Source organism: Mustela lutreola, chromosome 8 (genome assembly GCF_030435805.1).
Source record: "Mustela lutreola isolate mMusLut2 chromosome 8, mMusLut2.pri, whole genome shotgun sequence".
NCBI classification, from domain to species: Eukaryota; Metazoa; Chordata; class Mammalia; order Carnivora; family Mustelidae; genus Mustela; species Mustela lutreola.
The window spans coordinates 108,719,474-108,738,442 of NC_081297.1; the positions used below are offsets into that span (position 1 = coordinate 108,719,474).

The 18,969-nt window shown below is 37.9% G+C and overlaps 1 protein-coding gene across 1 annotated transcript in view; it reads left to right on the forward strand.

Annotated features, from left to right (window-relative positions):
* GLIPR1L2 (GLIPR1 like 2) overlaps window positions 1-7,102 on the forward strand; it is a 30,842-nt gene extending 23,740 nt beyond the window's left edge. The window contains exons 5-6 of the mRNA XM_059186364.1: window positions 5,795-5,821; window positions 5,906-7,102. Of these exons, the coding sequence (XP_059042347.1) occupies window positions 5,795-5,821; window positions 5,906-6,303 (425 nt within the window). The 3' untranslated portion in view covers window positions 6,304-7,102. The remainder of the gene's footprint in view (window positions 1-5,794; window positions 5,822-5,905) is intronic.
* The last annotated feature ends 11,867 nt before the right edge of the window (window positions 7,103-18,969 follow it).

Below are 18,969 nucleotides of genomic sequence, written 5' to 3' on the forward strand. Positions count from 1 at the left end.
GCATTAAAATGGTTCAAAATAAGTTATTTGCACTTTATTTCAGCCTTTTTCTAAATGAGGGATTTCCCCCCCATTTTATTTATTTCTTTTCTTCTCAGTGTTCCAGCATTCATTGTTTATGCACCACACCCAGTGCTCCCTGCAATACGTGCCCTCCATAATACCCACCACCAGGCTCACCCAATCCCTCTCTCCCCTCCAAAACCCTCAGTTTGTTTCTCAGGGTCCACAGTCTCTCGTGGTTTGCCTCCCCCTCCAATTTCCCCCAATGCCCTTCTCCACTCCATCTCCCAATGTCCTCCATGTTATTCCTTATGCTCCACAACATTGCTGTAAAACTGATGAATAATAACTTTAGACAGGCGCTCTTGAGAGCAGCTAGGGGGAAGAGATTCCTTACATACAGAGGACAGTCCATCAGAATAACGTCAGATCTGTCCACAGAAACCTGGCAAGCCAGAAAGGGCTGGCTATACATACTAGTAGTTATACATACTCAGGGCACTAAATGAGAAGAACATGCAGCCAAGAATACTTTATCCAGCAAGGCTGACACTCAAAATGGATGGAGAGATAAAGAACTTCCAAGACCATCAAGTTTTAAAAGAGTATGTGATCACCAAGCCAGCACTACAAGAAATATTAAGGGGGGTTCTATAAAAGAAGAAAGAACCCAGGAGTGTCATAGAACAGAAATTTACAGAGACAATCTATAGAAACAAGAACTTCATAGGCAACATGATGTCAATAAAAATATATCTTTCAACAATCACTTTCAATGTGAACGACCTAAATGCTCCCATAAAATGGCACAGGGTTGCAGATTGGATAAAATGAGAGGACCTGTCCACATGCTGTCTACGAGATACCCATTTTGGAGCTTAAGGATACATCCAGACTGAAAGTGAAGGGATAGAGAAGCAACTTTCATGCCAACGGGCCTCAAAAGAAAGTTGGGAGGGGCGCCTGGGTAGCTCAGTGGGTTAAAGCCTTTGCCTTCAGCTCAGGTCATGATCTCAGGGTCCTGAGATCAAGCCCCACATCTGGCTCTCTGCTCGGTGGGGAGCCTGCTTTCTCCTCTCTCTCTGGCTGTCTCTGTCTACTTGTGATTTCTGTCTGTCAAATAAATAAATAAAATCTTTAAAAAAAAGAGAGAGAGACATTCCTTTAAAAAAATAAAGAAAGAAAGAAAGCTGGCATAGCAATTCTCATATCAGATAAATTAGACTTTAAACTAAAGACTGTAAGCAGAGATAAAGAAGGATACTACATCATTCTTTTTTTTTTAAGATTTTATTTATTTATTTGACAGAGAGAGATCACAAGTAGGCAAAGAGGCAGGCAGAGAGAGAGAGAGAGAGAGAGAGAGAAGCAGGCTCCCTGCTGAGCAGAGAGCCAGATTCGGGACTCGATCCCAGGACCCTGAGATCATGACCTGAGCTGAAGGCAACAGCTTAACCCACTGAGCCACCCAGGTGCCCGGATGCTACATCATTCTAAAAGGCATATCCACCAAGAAGATCTAACAATAGTAAATATTTATGTCTCCAATATGGGAGCAGCCAATTACATAAGACAACTGTTAATCAAGATAAAGAGTCATACTGATATGAATACATTAATAGAAGAGGATCTTAACACATCACTCTCAGTAATAGATCTTTATACCTTAAAGAACTGGAGAATCAACAACAAGTAAAGCCAACCCCACACAGAAGGAGGGATTCTTTTAAATTAAAAAAAAATTGTTAATGCAAAACCTAAGGAAAGCAAATCAATTTGAAATTTTTTGATATAGTCAGGAAGGAGATAAGGTTCATACTGGACTATTTGTAAGAGAAATGAAGGTGATGAGATAAATTTGATTAATATTTATGGGGCAAAATTAGCAAATCTTAAAGAATAATTTGACATAGTGATGAGAAAAAAAGTCTAATATAAATACCAGATTTGGTGCAATGGATTGAGATATGAATTATATGAAGAGAGAAAGCTATGGAAAATAGATGATGGGTTTTGATCATTATTAGCTTTAAATACTATTTGATACCTGAGTAGGTAAGACTCATAAGCTTAGGGTATATTTCAAGGCTCTGTTTCAGAATCAAAAGCATATAGACAAGTCTAAAAATATAAAAAAGGAATAACTTATCCAGGTACAACACAGAGAGAAAGAAAAGTAGTATACTAAGAATAGGATCCTAGGGGTGGGGAAAAAAAATGAGAAATACTGAAAGAGAATGGTGGAAACAGTGGAAGAGGGATAAGGAGAAGAGGATACCCCAGTGTTCCCTTTCATTAAAGTGTTCTTACTGACTTGGCAATATGGGAGAACATTGAATCTGGGTTTCAAAATCTGAGCCACGTGGGAGGGATCCAAGTGGAGGAGCAGCCTGTCAGTTGCCAGATCAAATACAGGGTGCTCAATTAAATTTGAAATTCAGGTAAACAAAAATATTTTTAGTATATCTCAAATATACTTATGAAGAACTGAAAAGCCACATTGAAAACAACACAAGGAACCAAAAATACTGGAAAATACAGTAAGGGATAGGGAGGTCAAGTCTAAGAAATTTAAAAGACTAAAGAGAAAATTATAAGAAAGCACTGATAAATCTGATTCCTTATGTGAATAATTGGAGCCCCTGATGACCAGAACAAAAATAATACAGCAGAAAACAAAGCGATAGATAGATATATAGGTATTCAAAGAAATAATTTTTTTTAAAAACCAGAAATAGAAATTCTTGAATCCAGACATTGAATACCTACTATGGAATGTAAGCTGGAAAAAGTAAGAGGTTCCTTAAAAAATTAAAAATGAACCACATGATCCAGTAATTTCACTTCTGGGTGTTTATTTGAAGAAAATGAAAACACTAACTCAAAAACATATATGCACCCACATGTTCATTGCAACATTATTTACAATAGCCAAGGTGTGGCAAGAACCTAAGTATCCATTAATGGGTGAATGGGCAAAGAAAATGTGTTATATCTGTATCTATCATTACACACACAAAATGAATAGAATTCAGCCATATTAAAAAAAATGAAATCTTGCCATTTGTGACAAAATGGATGGCCCCTGAGGGCATTTTGCTAAGTGAAATGTCAGAGAAAGAAAGATACCATATGATCTTACTTAAATGTAAAACCAAAAACCAAGCTTATAGATACAGAGGATAGATTGATTGTTGCCAGGGGTCGAGGTGGGCAGTGGGCAAAATGGGTAAAGACAGTCAAAGGTAAAAACTTCAACTTCTAATTATAAAATAAATAATTCATGAGGATGTAATGTACAGCATAGCAACTATAGTTAATAATAATGTATTGCATATTTGAAAGTTACTAAGAGAGTAGAACTTAAAAATTCTTATCACAAGAAGAAACTTTTATTACTATATATGATGACAGATGTTCACTAGATTTACTGTGGTGATCATTTCAGTAAATACAAATACCAAATCATTTTGTTGTATACCCAAAACTAATATAATGTTATATGTCAATTATAACTCCATTGAAAATAAATAAGTAATAAATAAATAAAATAAAAACAACCATTTAAAGATTCAAAAAAAAAAAAAAAAAAGAAAGAAAGAAAATGGATAATAATATGTGCCAGGAAAAAGTGATGCAAATTAGAGGAAAGTAAAGAATCCTTCACGTATCCAAACCAAAACGTAAAATAATTCATTGGAGTTTAATAGTCTGGGTTGAGTCAGGAAAACAGCCACTTTAAATATTCTGATAATACAGTGTTGAACATAGAAAATAGAGCTCACATGAATGGTGTAAACTCTAAGGGAGCAAAGATCACAGAAGTTGCTATGAAAAGGCGGAGAAACTATAGTTAGAAGGTCAAAGAAGCAGAAACAGAAAACCTCTTAGCTTGAAGCACCAAAATAGGTGGTTCTCAAAAACTTACAAGAAAATTGCTGCAATTCTCAAGAATCTTTGAAAAAGCTCCCACCAAACAGTCTCAGTATTTGACAGCAAAGCAGGTAGTTTCCTATTCGACCAAGCAGCCACTGGGAATCTCACATCTGTTCAGGTATCTGGCGAAAAACCACCCATGGAGAATAATAATGGTTTCTTCTTCTCTTTAATCTTCCAAATTTCACATACATCCTGTCATTGGCAAACTCTAACTTGGAGCTATACAGAGGAAGGAATTCACAGAAAGGTAATTAGTTCCTGATTTCAGGTCTGCAACACAGGATCAACTTGACACCAGTGTGATAGAATGCTGCATTGGCAATTGACAATCCTGCATATTTTGGCTGGTATCAAACTTTTCTGTAATAAGAATTAATGCCAAGAGACAGTGGAATAATTCCTATATTGTTCTTAATGCTGTACATAAATTCAACCAAACCTATTATTCAAATACAAGCAGATAAACAAATCTTGTGGAAACACAAAGAAATTTGTGGTACATAGTTCTCACAAGCACTTTCTCAATAAACCCCTAGAAGATGGCTTTCACCAAAAAGAAGAGATGAATGGAAAATGAAAAGCTACACTGGAAAAACTATCTAGAAGCATAGTTTAATCAATAGACAAAGATTGAATTCTTAAGGCTATAATTACAAAACAAATGTAAATATAATAAATGTTGACAATATAAAACGATATAATTAATAAAACTTGGCAGAAGAAGAGAGAGATAGAAAAATGTGCTTAATTTCCCCATCTTTCATAGCAAGGGGCCAAAAGCTATTATTTAAAGCTGATAAATCAAACAATAGAGATGTAAATAGATTTAAATGTATTTAATATATTCAATCAAGTGCAAAAGTAAAAGAAGAATGGAAAATGTAGAATGGAAAATAGTGATGACAAATGAAGGAAAATCCAAGTAAGAATTATGCTAATTACATCATAGCTCAAACTAAGTGATCAACAGCTACACATACACAGAATGAAGTAGAGAAAATATAGACTTTGTGGTAAAAAAAATTTTTTAAAGGAGTGCCAAATAGAAATCATTGTATAAAATATGAAGTAAAATAAGCACAAAAGGCTGAAATAACATCAAAGATCTGATTGGTCAGTTCATCCCTAGGATTTTCTGAAGAGTGATTTCTAAATTTTCTTATAAGGTTAGTGCCAATTACAAGACAAAGCCTCTGATTCCCATTGGGCTCTCTGTGTGAGAACTCATTTATCCTCTTAACTCTTCCTAATGGAATCCAGGAATGATTTTTTGATCTTCTCTGCCCCAGTCAGCAGAGGGAAGAGATTTATTTCCTGAGAAGTATTATGATAGCTTTAGGCTAGATAGCAGAAATAATAAACTCTATACCAGGCTGCATAGTTTACTTTGGGATGAAATGAAGAGCAATGAAAAACTCCTGAAAATAAGAATTAGATGAGGAAAGTGAGTATATTCAGAAGATTAATTTGGAATGATCTGGGGGAAAAAGAGAGATGCATGTAAGAGATATTATAAAATCCTAGAATGTTGAAGCTGGAAAAATCTTTACAGGACAGAAGTGAAATGATTCATACAAAGTGACAATGATTTAGAGACAGAATTAGTAATAGAATCCACATGTCCTCATTCCCATACCTCTATGTTCCCCCTAGCAGACTCAGCTGACTTTTACTAGAAGAGAATGTAGTACATTTTGTGATGGGCTACTGGTTGGAGGAAGCACATCAAAGATGGCAGCATGATACCTGAGGACTAGGAGAATAATGTCATTATTTTTAGAAAAATTATTTTATTTCTAGAGAAAGAAGGATTTTTATATAATTCTTTATGGACTTTCTTTTTCTTTTTTAGGTAATGCAGAACGTGACCAATCCGTATGTATGTATTGTCATCCTTTATTTCTTGGACAATTTAACTACTTTATACGAAATCCAGCTTTCAATTTTGTTTCTTTATTTACAGATTACCGATTTTGGTATCCCAGATGGGAAGTTCCCCGGCCAATTGTGTGTGATCCACTGTGCTTATTTATTTTCTTTCTGAGAATGTTGTGTTTTTCAATATGTATCGTAGTTGTTTTGATAATACAGTCTCGGTTTCCAAATATATTATTGGAAGAAGAAATGATGCTTGCCTCTGATCTAACTGAGGTAGGGCCAGAACAGTTACAGGAGAAGGAAGAGGAGATGGAGGAAGAAGACAGGGGAAAGGTGGAGGAAGAAGTGGAGGAAGAGGAAGAATATAAAGAAAAGGAGGAGGAAACGGAAGGGGATGAAAAGGAGGAAGGGGAGGGAGAGGATGACGAACAGGAAAAGAAAGAGAAGGAGTCAGTGGAGGATGAAGATTTACCACCACAATAAGACAAAAGTGTAATACAAAAAATAAATAAATAAATACAAAAAGTAAAACACTGAGCTTTAATAAAAACGAATATGTACAAACCATTACTGCAATACCTTTTATTCTCTTCTTTTTCATATATTTACTCAACAAATGTAAATTTGAAAAACACAGAAACAAACTAACAAAAACATGTATTTTATAGTAAGTATTGTAAGACAAGTTCTCGGACACTGAGAGAAGGTAAAGACCTGATGACAGAAATACTAAAAAAGATTTGACCAGTCTAATTACTTTTTAAGATTTTACTGTGTTATCCTTATAAAGGAAGGAATTCCCATTTTCTAAATATGTCTATCTCTGTGTTTTAAATATTTCCTAAATGGGTTAATAAGTTTCTCAAGTATTAAGATTATACATGTTACTGTGCTTAGGATCATTCTGACTCAAGATCACCATTTAATAACTTTTGGTTTTGTTATTTTTATCATTACGCTTACAGTTGTTATTTTTTTATTTTATTTAAAATCGATTAATTACTATTGTAGTTGTTATTGATAGTGGTGATGATGGTGGTGATAATATTGACCATGTGATATCAAGGCATTGAATATCATTATGTATATTTGTATTGTGTGTGTTTGGGAAATAGTTTAAGTGGTACTGTACATGTTGTTAGGAGACAAATTTTTATTTCTACTTCATGTTTGCTATTTCATTAAAGCCTTGTTGTAATTCTTTATTAGGCTATATAATTTATTGCCACCAAGGACAAATAAATGTCAAAAGTTTAATTATTTGTGATTGAGCAATTTGGCTGCTTCCAAATTTATGTGGTAAAATAAAATAAAAATTTAAAAAGTTATTTGCTTACAGTTATTTAATATGTTCAGTAAAAGTTCACAAATTAGTAATATAAATTAACTACTTACTATTTGTAGTACTAGTAAGTGATCTGAATAAAAATACCTAACATAGCACACATCAAATTGTATAAACTCCATATTTTTAACTTTATTATATTAAAAGCCGATTCTTAAATGGGGCAAGATGAGAATTATACAAAAACGCCCTACACTTATGTAATTTCTATGTAGTCGGCCTCTTTTCTAACCAGCTTCCTAAGAAAAAGCCTTAGGTAGTGAAAAGGGCTGGTTCTCTACAATGATTTTATTTATTAGTATTTTCTGATATTTTTATACTATTTCACAGCTTCCAAGGTGGTTTCACATAATTTTTTAATTTCCAAAACCACTCTGTAGAGTTGATATTGCTTCCATTTTTAAAATGAGAAGACTGACCTTGGATTTGTGAAGGTCCTACAACCTAGGACTCAAAACAAGTTAATGTCTGGACATTCTGATGCATTTACAAGTATAAATTCTTCATGATCCCGTGTTCAGTTCCCACTATGATTAACTTATATATTTGTATATCTAACTTCTACCCATCTAACTTTACTCTTCAACATATTCTCCAGGTAATTTCATGGAATATAACTGCTATAAGCCAGTGGTTCTTCTCTGGGGGCAATTTTGTCACCTCCCTTCCAGGGACATTTGGCAAAATCTGGAAACAATGAAGCTGTGACCAGGAAGGTGCTACTGGTATTTAGTGGGAAGAGGCCAGGAATGCTGGTAACAATCTTATAATGCCTAGGACAACCCCCACAGCAAAGAATTATCCTGTCCAAAATATTACCAGTGCCAAGTTTGAAAAATTCCCCTGTTGGCTTATCTCCACCCCCAGATATGTGTAAATAATGAATGTATTGTAGATGTTATTGTACTTCCCTAATTTCTCATTTTTCTAAAAATCGTTCTCTCATTTTCTTTCCTACCCTTCTTGCTTCACCTTTTTATATCCATAAGTTACCATGGGAACCATCATTTTGCTGTTGAGCTTCTGTCTTCTTACTTTGAAGATGGTCTACTAAGCACAGATGGGCGCAATCATAGTTTTTGGCTGGGAGATCCAGACAGACTTTCAAATGAGGTTCTCCTTGATGGCACAAGTTGTAATATGTAAAGCTCTGAGGCTGTTTAGCAGACTGCATGGAAAGAAAGAATGAATACCAACAGAGAAACAGTGAAAGGTTGTTGTCTTTGATGCTTAGTTTTATCCCAACCTTTCACACGTATTATTTTTCCAGAGTATATCCTATTTCCATCCAGTAAGTTTTCCTTAGGTTATTTTGAATAGGATTCTGTAACTGACTCAACTGATAGGACATTCATAGTATAAAGATATTTTCGTTAAAATGTCCTTTATTGGGCACCTGGATGGCTCAGCTGATTAAGCATCTGCTTTTGGTTCAGGTCATGACCCCAGGGTCCTGAGATGCAGCCCCACATCAGGCTTCCTGCTAGCAAGGAGCCTACTTCTTCCTCTGTTTCTACTTGTCACTCCCCCTGCTTATGTGTGCTCTCTCTCTCTGTCAAATAAATAAATAAAAATCTTATAAATAAATAAATAAGTAAATAAATAAATAAATAAATAATATGTCCATTATTCTGAAACAGCATTAGCAATAATGGCACTAAAACTGAATATGTAGAGATTCTTTATAGCATCAAGTGGTCAAAGAATAGGATGTCTTTTAAAGTTTTATTTCCTAAGTCTTGGTTCTTGGTATCATACCATATCTCTCTCCCAGAACCATACACCCTATGTGCTTAGAATGCTTACTTTATTACACAAGTTATAGGTTGACTCCCTACATAAGGGATCATTCGTATGAATCTCAGAGGTATCAGGGAAAATTACCCTTACTCAGTTTCCATGGCACTGCGTTTCAGGAATATACTTTGACCAGGATTTTCTGACCCAAATGGTCTTGAGTGGAGAAAGAGTACTTAAAGTACCATATATTCTATTCTGCATTATAAAACTGTAAGACTGTTAAAATATTCTTGGCCCTAGTAAAGTAATTTCCAGCTACATTATGTGTAGTATATACTTGCCCTTGGTTTGACTAAGGGTTCGAGAAAGTGTCAAAGAGTCAGTAAACTTAGTCAATAAATACTAACAAAATATTAGGTGATCCAATGCTATCCTGAGCCCTTGATTTAAATGGTCAAGGATCAAGTACGTTATTTCTTAAAACTGGATATTAAATGGTCAAGGATCAAGTACGTTATTTCTTAAAACTGGGTAAAGGTAAGATTATTGGGCTTTCTATTGGTTCCTCAACTCCCCACAGCAATGAACTGTAGAACTGGATGGTAATAAATACACAAAGGGAGGCTGGGGAAGAACAAAATGAATACAGAATGTTCACAAGGAACAGCACAGCAATAGCAAAGGAACTAGATAGAGTCATAAGGATCTGGTGACTCTAGAGGGAGTAGGAGGATTTGCAATTATTTAGCATAGCCATGAACCCCGTCCACAACATTCAACATAATGTTGATGGGAAACCAGGTTGGCCAAAAGTGATGGGCTGGGGCAGAGTGGAGGACATCGGACATTTTCTTACCATTCCATAGCAAAAGGAATTGCCAAAAACATATGCCCACTCAATTTCAAAGTACCACCTGAGTGAGGGAACTTGATTATGAGCAGTATTAGACAAGATATCTAAAAATATTTAAATCTGAGAAATACTATTGATACTCCTGTTATTAAACAGATCTGATAGACTTCAACATTGCAGTAAGACATCTGATGGAATGCTAGCTTGTGTAATGTTCTATTCCTGAGGATCAGGCCCTCAGGAAACCCATACATGGTGGTGTTGGCTAAGACTCTTGGGGCAGTAAAGTCACACCTATACCTAGAAAAGATGTCAGAATAGGTGTCTATTTCAGTGAGAATGAACCACTGGCTTTTCCAGAATGAAAGGAGCCCAATGTAGTCAACTTGCCACCAAGTGCCAGTTGGTCTCCTCAAACAATAATGCTATGTTAGAGACCCAGAATTCATCTCCATTGTTGGTAGATTCTATATACAGAGGTACCTGGAACAACACTGATACATGAAAGTCTATGCAACTGGATCTGTATGTGGCATCCATGCATTCCATTTGTCTGCCCATCAAACTAATTCTAGGTGGGCAAAAGACAAAGGCTAACAAATGTAAATTGATGAATTATTTTGTCTACCTTGTCATTTGATGCATATGGTGGGCAATAATCTGTTAAAAAAAAAAATTCCGCCTACCATTCCCACTTCTTATTTCCATTCATATGCCTCTGCCCCAGATCTTCTTATTTCTTACCTTTCAATCCTTTTCCTTCCAAACTCCCAACCTAAGACTAGATATTTGCTATGGTCCATGTGATCATATTGATTCTCATGTCAAACCACTTGTACTTACATACAAAGTGGATACAGGTACCATTCAAAGCTCCACCCTGAAGATTTTCTCTTACTGCTGCCTGTCGAGGCTATAATGCAGTTATTGTCCATTTTCTGCTTGCACCCACATTTTGGACCAACTGATTGATAAATTAACATTTGGCTTTCAAAAATTACCTTTACCTAGAGGTTCAAGACTTCCCCACCCCCCCATAATAGTCACAAGTGTGAACTGAGTTCTGGTAAAACATTGGTGGGTGAGATGGAGGTCTAGGTTATCTGCTCATGTAGCATACTCTTGCCCTTTGGTTCCACTTGGATTTGATCCCATAATGATGCTTTGGTTCAATATCAACTCAGATCATGTGTCCAATAGCTCCCAAATGTGTGGATATTCCTCCCTTCAAATAGATATTCATTCAAGTAAATGTCCATGGGTTCCTTTTGGAAAATGCTCAGAAAATCTTTAAAGTGCATACTAGTGGCCTCCTAGGAACTCAGTCACCTCTTCAGTGGTTTCCTGTGTAAAAACTGGCTCAGTTCCAGTAACTAAGCAAGAGATCATGATTTCTTGCCACTTGCTTCATTGGATCACTAGTGAAACCAACTGTGCCTGTTCATGTCCTCCTGAAGCCAATGTCAAGACAGAATTAGAAGTATAAGAGATTTATTAGTTGATGCCTATAAAACTTGAGGTACCAAACTATATAGTACGGGAAAGAGGGGAAAAAAAGAGTAACTTTATAGTGGAGAAACCTGATAAACACTCTGGCAGCCAGGTGATCAAGATCAAGATCAAGATCAACAGTGGTAAGTCATGCTAACAGCATGTATCCTTGATATGATATGATGAAAATGGCATTTTACCTCTGTGGTCGTCTTCTCAAAAATCCAGTCAAATCATGAGAAAAAAATTAGACATCCCAATTAGGGGACAGTCTATAAAACACCAGTACTTCTAAAAACCTTCAAAACCTTCGTTATTTTAAAAAACAAACAACAACAACAACAAACTTCCCTTAATTCATCAAAATAAGGAAAAACCTGAGACACCATCAGTACCAAAAGGAGTCTAAACCTAGACATAAGACTACTGAACATAAGATGGTATCTTGGACCAGGATCCTGAGACGTAAGAAGGGCATTAGGTGGAAACTAAGAAAATCTTAATAAGTATGTGCTTAAGCTAACAAACATGCATCAATATTAGTTCATTAATTGTGACAAATCTGCTGTAAGTTGTTAATAATAGGGGAAAGTGGGTGGGAGGTATGTGGGAACACTGTACCATATTCATAATTTTTCTATAAATCTAAAATTGTTCTAAAATATGGTTTTTAAGAAAATTAAAAAATTATGGGACATGAAAATTACATAAAATTCAAATTCCAGTGTCCATAAATGAAGTTTTATTGGAATACAAAAATGCACACAAAGGGTTGGAAGAGAACATTAGTAGATAGGGAAAGACTTCAGACTATAATGCAGATCTGACACCTGTAAAATTCAGTCAGAAAAAGGCTCAGACCACACAGTGCAACTCAGAAAAATGTCATCCCACACAAGGCAGGAAGCTGTGGTGCAAAAACCCCTTATAGAGATCTTTCGTGTTGGGAGAAGTATGTGTTGGGCAGTGTTGTCAGAATTTCAACCTAAAATCAAACCAGAGGGGGGAAAACAAATAAATAAAATCAAACTAGAAGACACAAAATGGAAAATCTCATGTCCCTTCAGGATCACAAAACTTAAGGACTGAGAGACTGGTTTCCCATAAATGGCTGATTTATAGAAAACTTATTCACTGAAAATTTTTTAAATGTATGGAGTTGGTCAGGGTTTGCCTCATATTGACCTTGGGAAATTTTGCTTATAGTTCCCGGAGGAAAAATGTCCCCATTTGGTTGGTCTTGCAAAATAAGCTGAATTGAGCTTTGTTCGTATGACTGGATGGGTTTTATCTGCTCAGGGAATTTTCAAAACTGGTCTCTGTTTTTTATTTTAACAGACTCTAAGTGAACTTTCTAAACTCTTTACATTCCCTGCCCATAAATACAGACCCTCAACAGACTCCCCTGTGGCTTGCCACAGTTTGCATGTTCTGAATTGCAAGTCCTTTGCTAATTCCCAAATAAACCAGTCTTTCTGGCAGTTTTGAGTCTGCCTCGAATTACCTCTTTATCTAGGTTGATAGCAGCTATGGATTAGTGCAACTGTCATTCTCAGTCACTGACTATACTCACCCAGGAGAAGTAGAGCCTTGGCTGAGGTGCTGTAGCAAATTCCAAAGTGCTGTGGCTGGAGGCCATCAGCTAACTACACGCCTTGTGACAGGCTCTATCTTGATGAGAGATCTGAGGGACAAGCCTCCGTGTTGCCCAAGTGGGTATTCCCCTACAGTAGCTAACACCTCACATGGGTCAAAGCAGATTTGCAACATAACTCGCAGCTTTTAAGATTCCGAGGAGGAGATAAAGGGGAATTAATTGTTAAAAAAAAAAAAAAAAGTGGGCAGCAATTCTGATTAAAGACTGTGAGATTAAACTCTCCTCCATAAGGAAAATAATTCCTGGACTATGATATGAAAATTTCAATGGACAGGCAGGCTAGAAAGGTCTGAAGCTGTGTGATGAGGTCACATTATAATGTCCCGAGAGGATCAATGACAGAACTTTTCCTGGGTTTCTATATACCTGGCTCAATGCCAATGTAACTCAGATTGTAGGACATGAAACATATGTCAATACCGAGGGGAGAAAAGGATATAGCACTAAGAGTGAAAGATGGTAGGATAGCCCATTCTGCTATGAAGAGCAGAGCGCATCTATGGTGAGAATGGTGTGAGTGAGTAGGAAAACCTGCTGCTGTCACTAAGCAAGTAAGGATGGGTTCTTTACATGGGAGCCTTGGAGTAATCAAAGCTGAAAGGCATGGGTGAATTTAATGACTTGGACCCTGAGGGACATAACAGAAAACTGTTCTTCCAGCAGAAGACGGAAGGAGGGCTGCAGGAAAGAACGTTGTACTTTTTGAATTAAGGATACTTGATCCAGTTACTTGCCATTTTCCCTTTGAAAGGCAATTATAGACATTCTACTGGGCTGAATGCCTTGGTTGAGACTTTACTAATAAAGGACCCCATCAGTTTTAAGATCAAAGATGCCAGTAAGAACCTGGGCATTGTCAGAAAAGCATTTAAATAAAAAACGTGCAGCTCATCAAAATAACCCAATTAAATGGGAATGATAAATTCAGATATCTGTTTGTAAATAAGGAGAAGCCATCTCCCTGGGGCTAGATGATTTACTTCTGACATTGAAGGTGTGTTCCCCACTATATGAGTCTCTATGTGCAGAAAGAAAAAACAAGATAGCGCTTCATTTGCGGATGGCAATGCTTGATTGATGAAGATTATTTTTCTGAAAGAATGCCAGCTAACAGAAAATTTCTAGTAAAAGAAAAGTGGGGTGCCCAGGTGGCTCAGTCGGTTAAGCATCTGCCTTCGACTCAGGTCTTGATCCTGAGGTCCTGGGATAAAGCCTGCATTGGGCTCCTTGCTCAGAGGGGTACCTGCTTCTCCTTCTCCCTCTGCCTGCCACGTCCCCTGCTTGTGCTCTCTCCTCTTACTTCTCTCTATGAAATAAATAAAAATTTGGGGAAAAAAATAGGGGGGGTGCGTAATCAGCAATATGGACAGTTATATACAGTATATCTAACACAAACCCTTGCTGGGATAAGCAGATGGGATGGATAGATAGATAGATAGATAGATAGATTGATAAGGATTCAGTCAATGACCAGTGGTCTAACCATTTGTCTTGGCAAGTAGGACACAGGGAACCAGACTTTAAAATACTATCATTTAGATGCTGGACTTAAAGAAAAGCCATGAGCTTTTCATCTTAAAATATGGATCAGTCAGAAAAATGTATGGATGAGTCATGTTGACACCCATCAGTCACATTCAGAGGAGAGAAGTGCTAGTGACTGAGAAAACAAGATATGTTTTATTTGTGCAAGCTGTGACAGGGTTAGGTCCCTGAAATTGCTGTTGTTTCGTGTCCAGCTTATATTTTACTAAAGACATGCTTACATTTTAGTCCATTAACCTATCCCAAAGTTACATGGCTCAGCGTCTGTGGGAGTAAGAAGTTATAACTAGGTTTTCTCTGCTACTGACAATTTTGGGACATTTGATTTCATGACTGAGGCCTTGACAAATGCAAAAAAAGGCTAAAAGACAAGACTATCCATATATACAAAGCCAAACTTAGATACCAAAAGACCAAGGAATAATAGCATTTTATAGACATACGGTATAAGACAGACACAAAGGAGCAAGAAATGTAATATGAAGTGGTGCCCTCAATAATCCATCTCAACCACTAAGCAGAGGAATAAATGAAAATTAAAACAGGCACTTTAAGTAATTGTAGCCTCCTTGATCTTCATAACTGGTATGGTGACCTTTAGCAGGTATTCATTTTACATGATTGAATTACTAACCTTCCTTTCGTAGCTACAAATCTTATTTTTCTTTCCGGAAGAAGCACTGAAAGCCCTTGCCCATCACAGAACAGGAATTGTACAACACAGAAAGCCTGTCTCATGGAAAGCTGTAAATGGGCACCATGAAATCTCCATGAATAAGGAAATGTCACAGGCCACTGCACCTCTCCCCCCACTGATAAATCACACCTTATCCCTTTAAAACCCTCTTGGGGAGGCAGAAAGCCTGGAGTTGGCTTTGGAACCATAGTCTTCCTCCTCCGCAGGTGGCCAGCCTCCTGAATAAAGCTCCTAGTCCTTTTCAATCAATACTGGTCTCTGGAGTATTGAACAATGGAAGAGAAGGGAAAGTGGGTTTCAGCAACAAAATTACTAGGCAAAACATGGCAGGGGAGTTGTGATGGAGCACTAAGGAGGAATATTCCAGGTTAAAAGAATGTGTTTCAACTCACGTTGCAGGTGATAAAGGTAGATCACTAGCTGAATCGTATCAAAGAAAGGGAGTTGGCAATGAGGGGGGAGACATGAATGATGCAGCTTTCTGAATAACTTCTCCAGAGGCAACTTATTTTCATGCCCCCTACACAAAGCAGCATCTGGCTATCTCCATTGTGTCCCCAGTCTGAAATAGAAACCATCCGCCCCCTCCTCCTCTTTGTTCTTTGTACTTGGAGTGTGGACATGAAGCCATGGATGGAGCCGTAGCCCTGTGACCATGAAATAAGCATGAGTACAAAAGCCACATGCTAAGGATGGTGGGATAGGAAAACAGAAAGTGCTGGAAATAAGGGCATCGTTTTGCTACTGCAGCAGCCCTGCACTCTCTGCCTTTGGACTTCTTGCTATTTTAGAAAAATCATACCCCATTGTAGTTAAGTCACTGTGGATGAGTTGTTGTGCAGCTATCTCTCCCTTCAAAACACCACCTCAGGGAGCTCCTCTGTGAATCAGTCAGTTAAACCTCCGACTCCTAATTTTGGTTTCAGGTCCTGATCTCAGGGCTGTAAGATCGAGCCCTGCATGGGGTTCTGTGCTGAGTGTGGAGCCTGCTTGGGATTCTCCCTCTCCCTGTGTCCACCCCCCCACCCCACACTTGTACTTGAGCTCCCACACTCTCTCTTTAAAAAAAAAAAAACCAAAAAACTGAAAAGAGTGAAATTTGAAACGCAGAAGACTGTGTGAAATGGACTGCTTGCTTGGAGCTCCCTGCTCATGCAAACCCATGATTTCATACCTGCATATCTTCCAGCTCAACATGAGCAGATAATGTCTTTCATAAAAATAACAAATAATATATATATTTAGTTCTAAGTTTTATGTTATTTTTGTTTTTTTTGTTTTGTTTTGTTTTTTAATTTTTATTTATTTATTTGACAGACAGAGATTACTAGTAGGCAGAGAGGCCAGCCAGGGGGCAGGGGGTGGGGGAAGCAGGATCCCTGCTGAGCAGAGAGCCTGATGCAGGGCTCAATCCCAGGACTCTGGGTTCATGACCTGAGCCGAAGGCAGAGGCTTTAACCCACTGAGCCACCCAGGTGCCCATCCTATTCTTTTTGTTTTAAACGAAAGTGTGACCTACATTCTCTCAACTATTAGGGAAGTTGCAATTTGCTGTCTCATTGATGACAGCTGTTCTCCTCAAAACCCACAAAAGGGTTATTGTTGGGGTCCATTCCACATTAAAACATGTTAAGCCCCTAAGGCCTCCCTGGGCCTACTTAGCCATAGTGACTTCATGTTACCTAGGTAGACATTTTGTTGTTTAATAAATGCCTCAACAGTTATTGATATCAGTTCCAGGTAACTATTGCTAAAACACACACCTAAAACAAGGCCATTTTGTTTATATGGGTTCTAGGTAACTATTACTAAAACACATACCTAAAACAAGGTCATTTTGTTGTTTAATAAACGCCTCAGCAGTTACTAGTATCGGTTCCAGGTAACCGTTACTAAAACATACAGGTAGGAGACATCCAATCAGCCAAAGCCACATATGTAGATGTCTGCGATTGTGCCCTATAAAAACTAGCCTGTAAGACCAAGGGGCGTCGCTCTCTTGGGAGGCGACCCTGGCCAGTCAGTCTGACTTCTAATGCTTGGCATAAAATAAAGCTTTACATAACTTTCACTTTATCTCAGCCTCATTTCCCTGGCCGGTCAGTCTAACTTCTAATGCTTGGCATAGAATAAGGCTTTGCATAACTTTGTCTCAGTCTTGTTCCTTTGGTAACGGACCCAACATATGGGGGCTCATCCAGGATCAAACGACGACAACTGAGCCAGCATCAGAATTTCTGGGAAAAACCTCCAGAGGTAAGATCTCCATATTCTGTGAGATCTGGTCTGTCTGGCTGTGGAACTCCAGGGTATGGCCCACTGGGGAGAAGCTTGATGCAGCCATGCTCCCCAGGGTTGGAGTGGATGCAAGGGACACCTCATCCTTCTTCTGGTAGATCGTCTGGGGGTCCAAGCCCCCCCCCAGGCGGTCATCTGGGTCTGTAGGGGGCCAGGAAAACCCCCACCAGTGGGTGAGGGCCGCTGGGTCTGTGTGTCTTTGTCTTGTCTTTTTGTTGTCTGTTGTTGCTAGTTTCTAGGGGAGCAAGAAAATCCCCACCGGCGAATGTTTGTAGGGGACGGAGAAAATCCCCACCAGCAGCAGGTTCTGGGTAAGGGCCGCTGGGTCTGTGGTTGTCTGTGTCTTGTCTTTTTGTTGTCTGTTGTGTTGTTTGTTGTGTTTGAAGAAATGGGACAAGCAGAGAGTAAGGGGACTCTGACTTTCATCTCTCCATTCCTCCTAATAGATGTGGGACTTCTCCCTTGCTTATTTCTTGTGTTAATGGCTATAACTGGAGCCAACTGTGGTTGGTCTAACTCGAGACAGAGACTTTAAGGAATATTCCCAAGCAGCTGCCAAAACTCCTTTTGTTTCTGGGAAGTTCCTTGCCTTCTCTGGCCCGACCTGGACTACCTAGCCCCTCCCCTTTGCTGGTGGAGCCTTCTGGCAGCTCTTCTGTCTCCCCCTTCTGTTTCTGCACCAACTTGGGTGTGGCTTGCATAACTGGCCTCTAGACCATCCTTGGTGCTTCCTGCACCATGGCTCCTTCTCTCTTCACTGTCAAGGAAAAAAAAGAGCACCTTCTGGACCTAACACCCCCCACCCCAGATCTTCCCACCCATGTCTCCGGTAAACATTAAAAGTGGAGTGGTTCCACGTGAAATGTAAATCAGTATTTAAACTAAGTAATGTTTGTTGGTTTAATCAAGGCAGACATGTCTTTAAAGTTACAGCAGTAAATGCAAAACTTCAATCAAAGTTTCCTAAAGGTCAAATAAGCTCATGTTATTTGTTAAAATCTATTAGCAAAGAAATAACTAAACTGATGTTTTACTGTCTGTCTCAAAGTTTTAATGGGTAATTGTTAAAGTAACTTTCAAAGTCTTTCATAACCTGAAACTTTAAAGGTTTGTTTGGATGACAAGTGGAATTAAATTTGCTGGACATCTAGGTCTTAACCAAATAGGATAAAATACTACAGCATTAATTAATGGAACCAAGTTTGTGCTTTTGACTTCTTACTGCAAAAAATTTAAATCTCTTGGTAAACATGTTTTGTGCTTGACTGATTCATAAATTTGCCATCTACAGAATTCTGTTGTAATCATTCACAATTGGTTAATACTTAGCCATCACTAGAGACTAAAGTATTTCTGAGAATAAAAAATTCTGCTAACTATAACTAAGACTGATGAAAGTAAGAGAAAACAACACTATATGTAAAAAGTAGGAGATAAAAAAATAAGAAATAGAAATACATTTTGTTAAAGATAAAAGGTAATTTTTTCCTAAATGAAATAATTGTTTGAAAAAAAAATGGCTT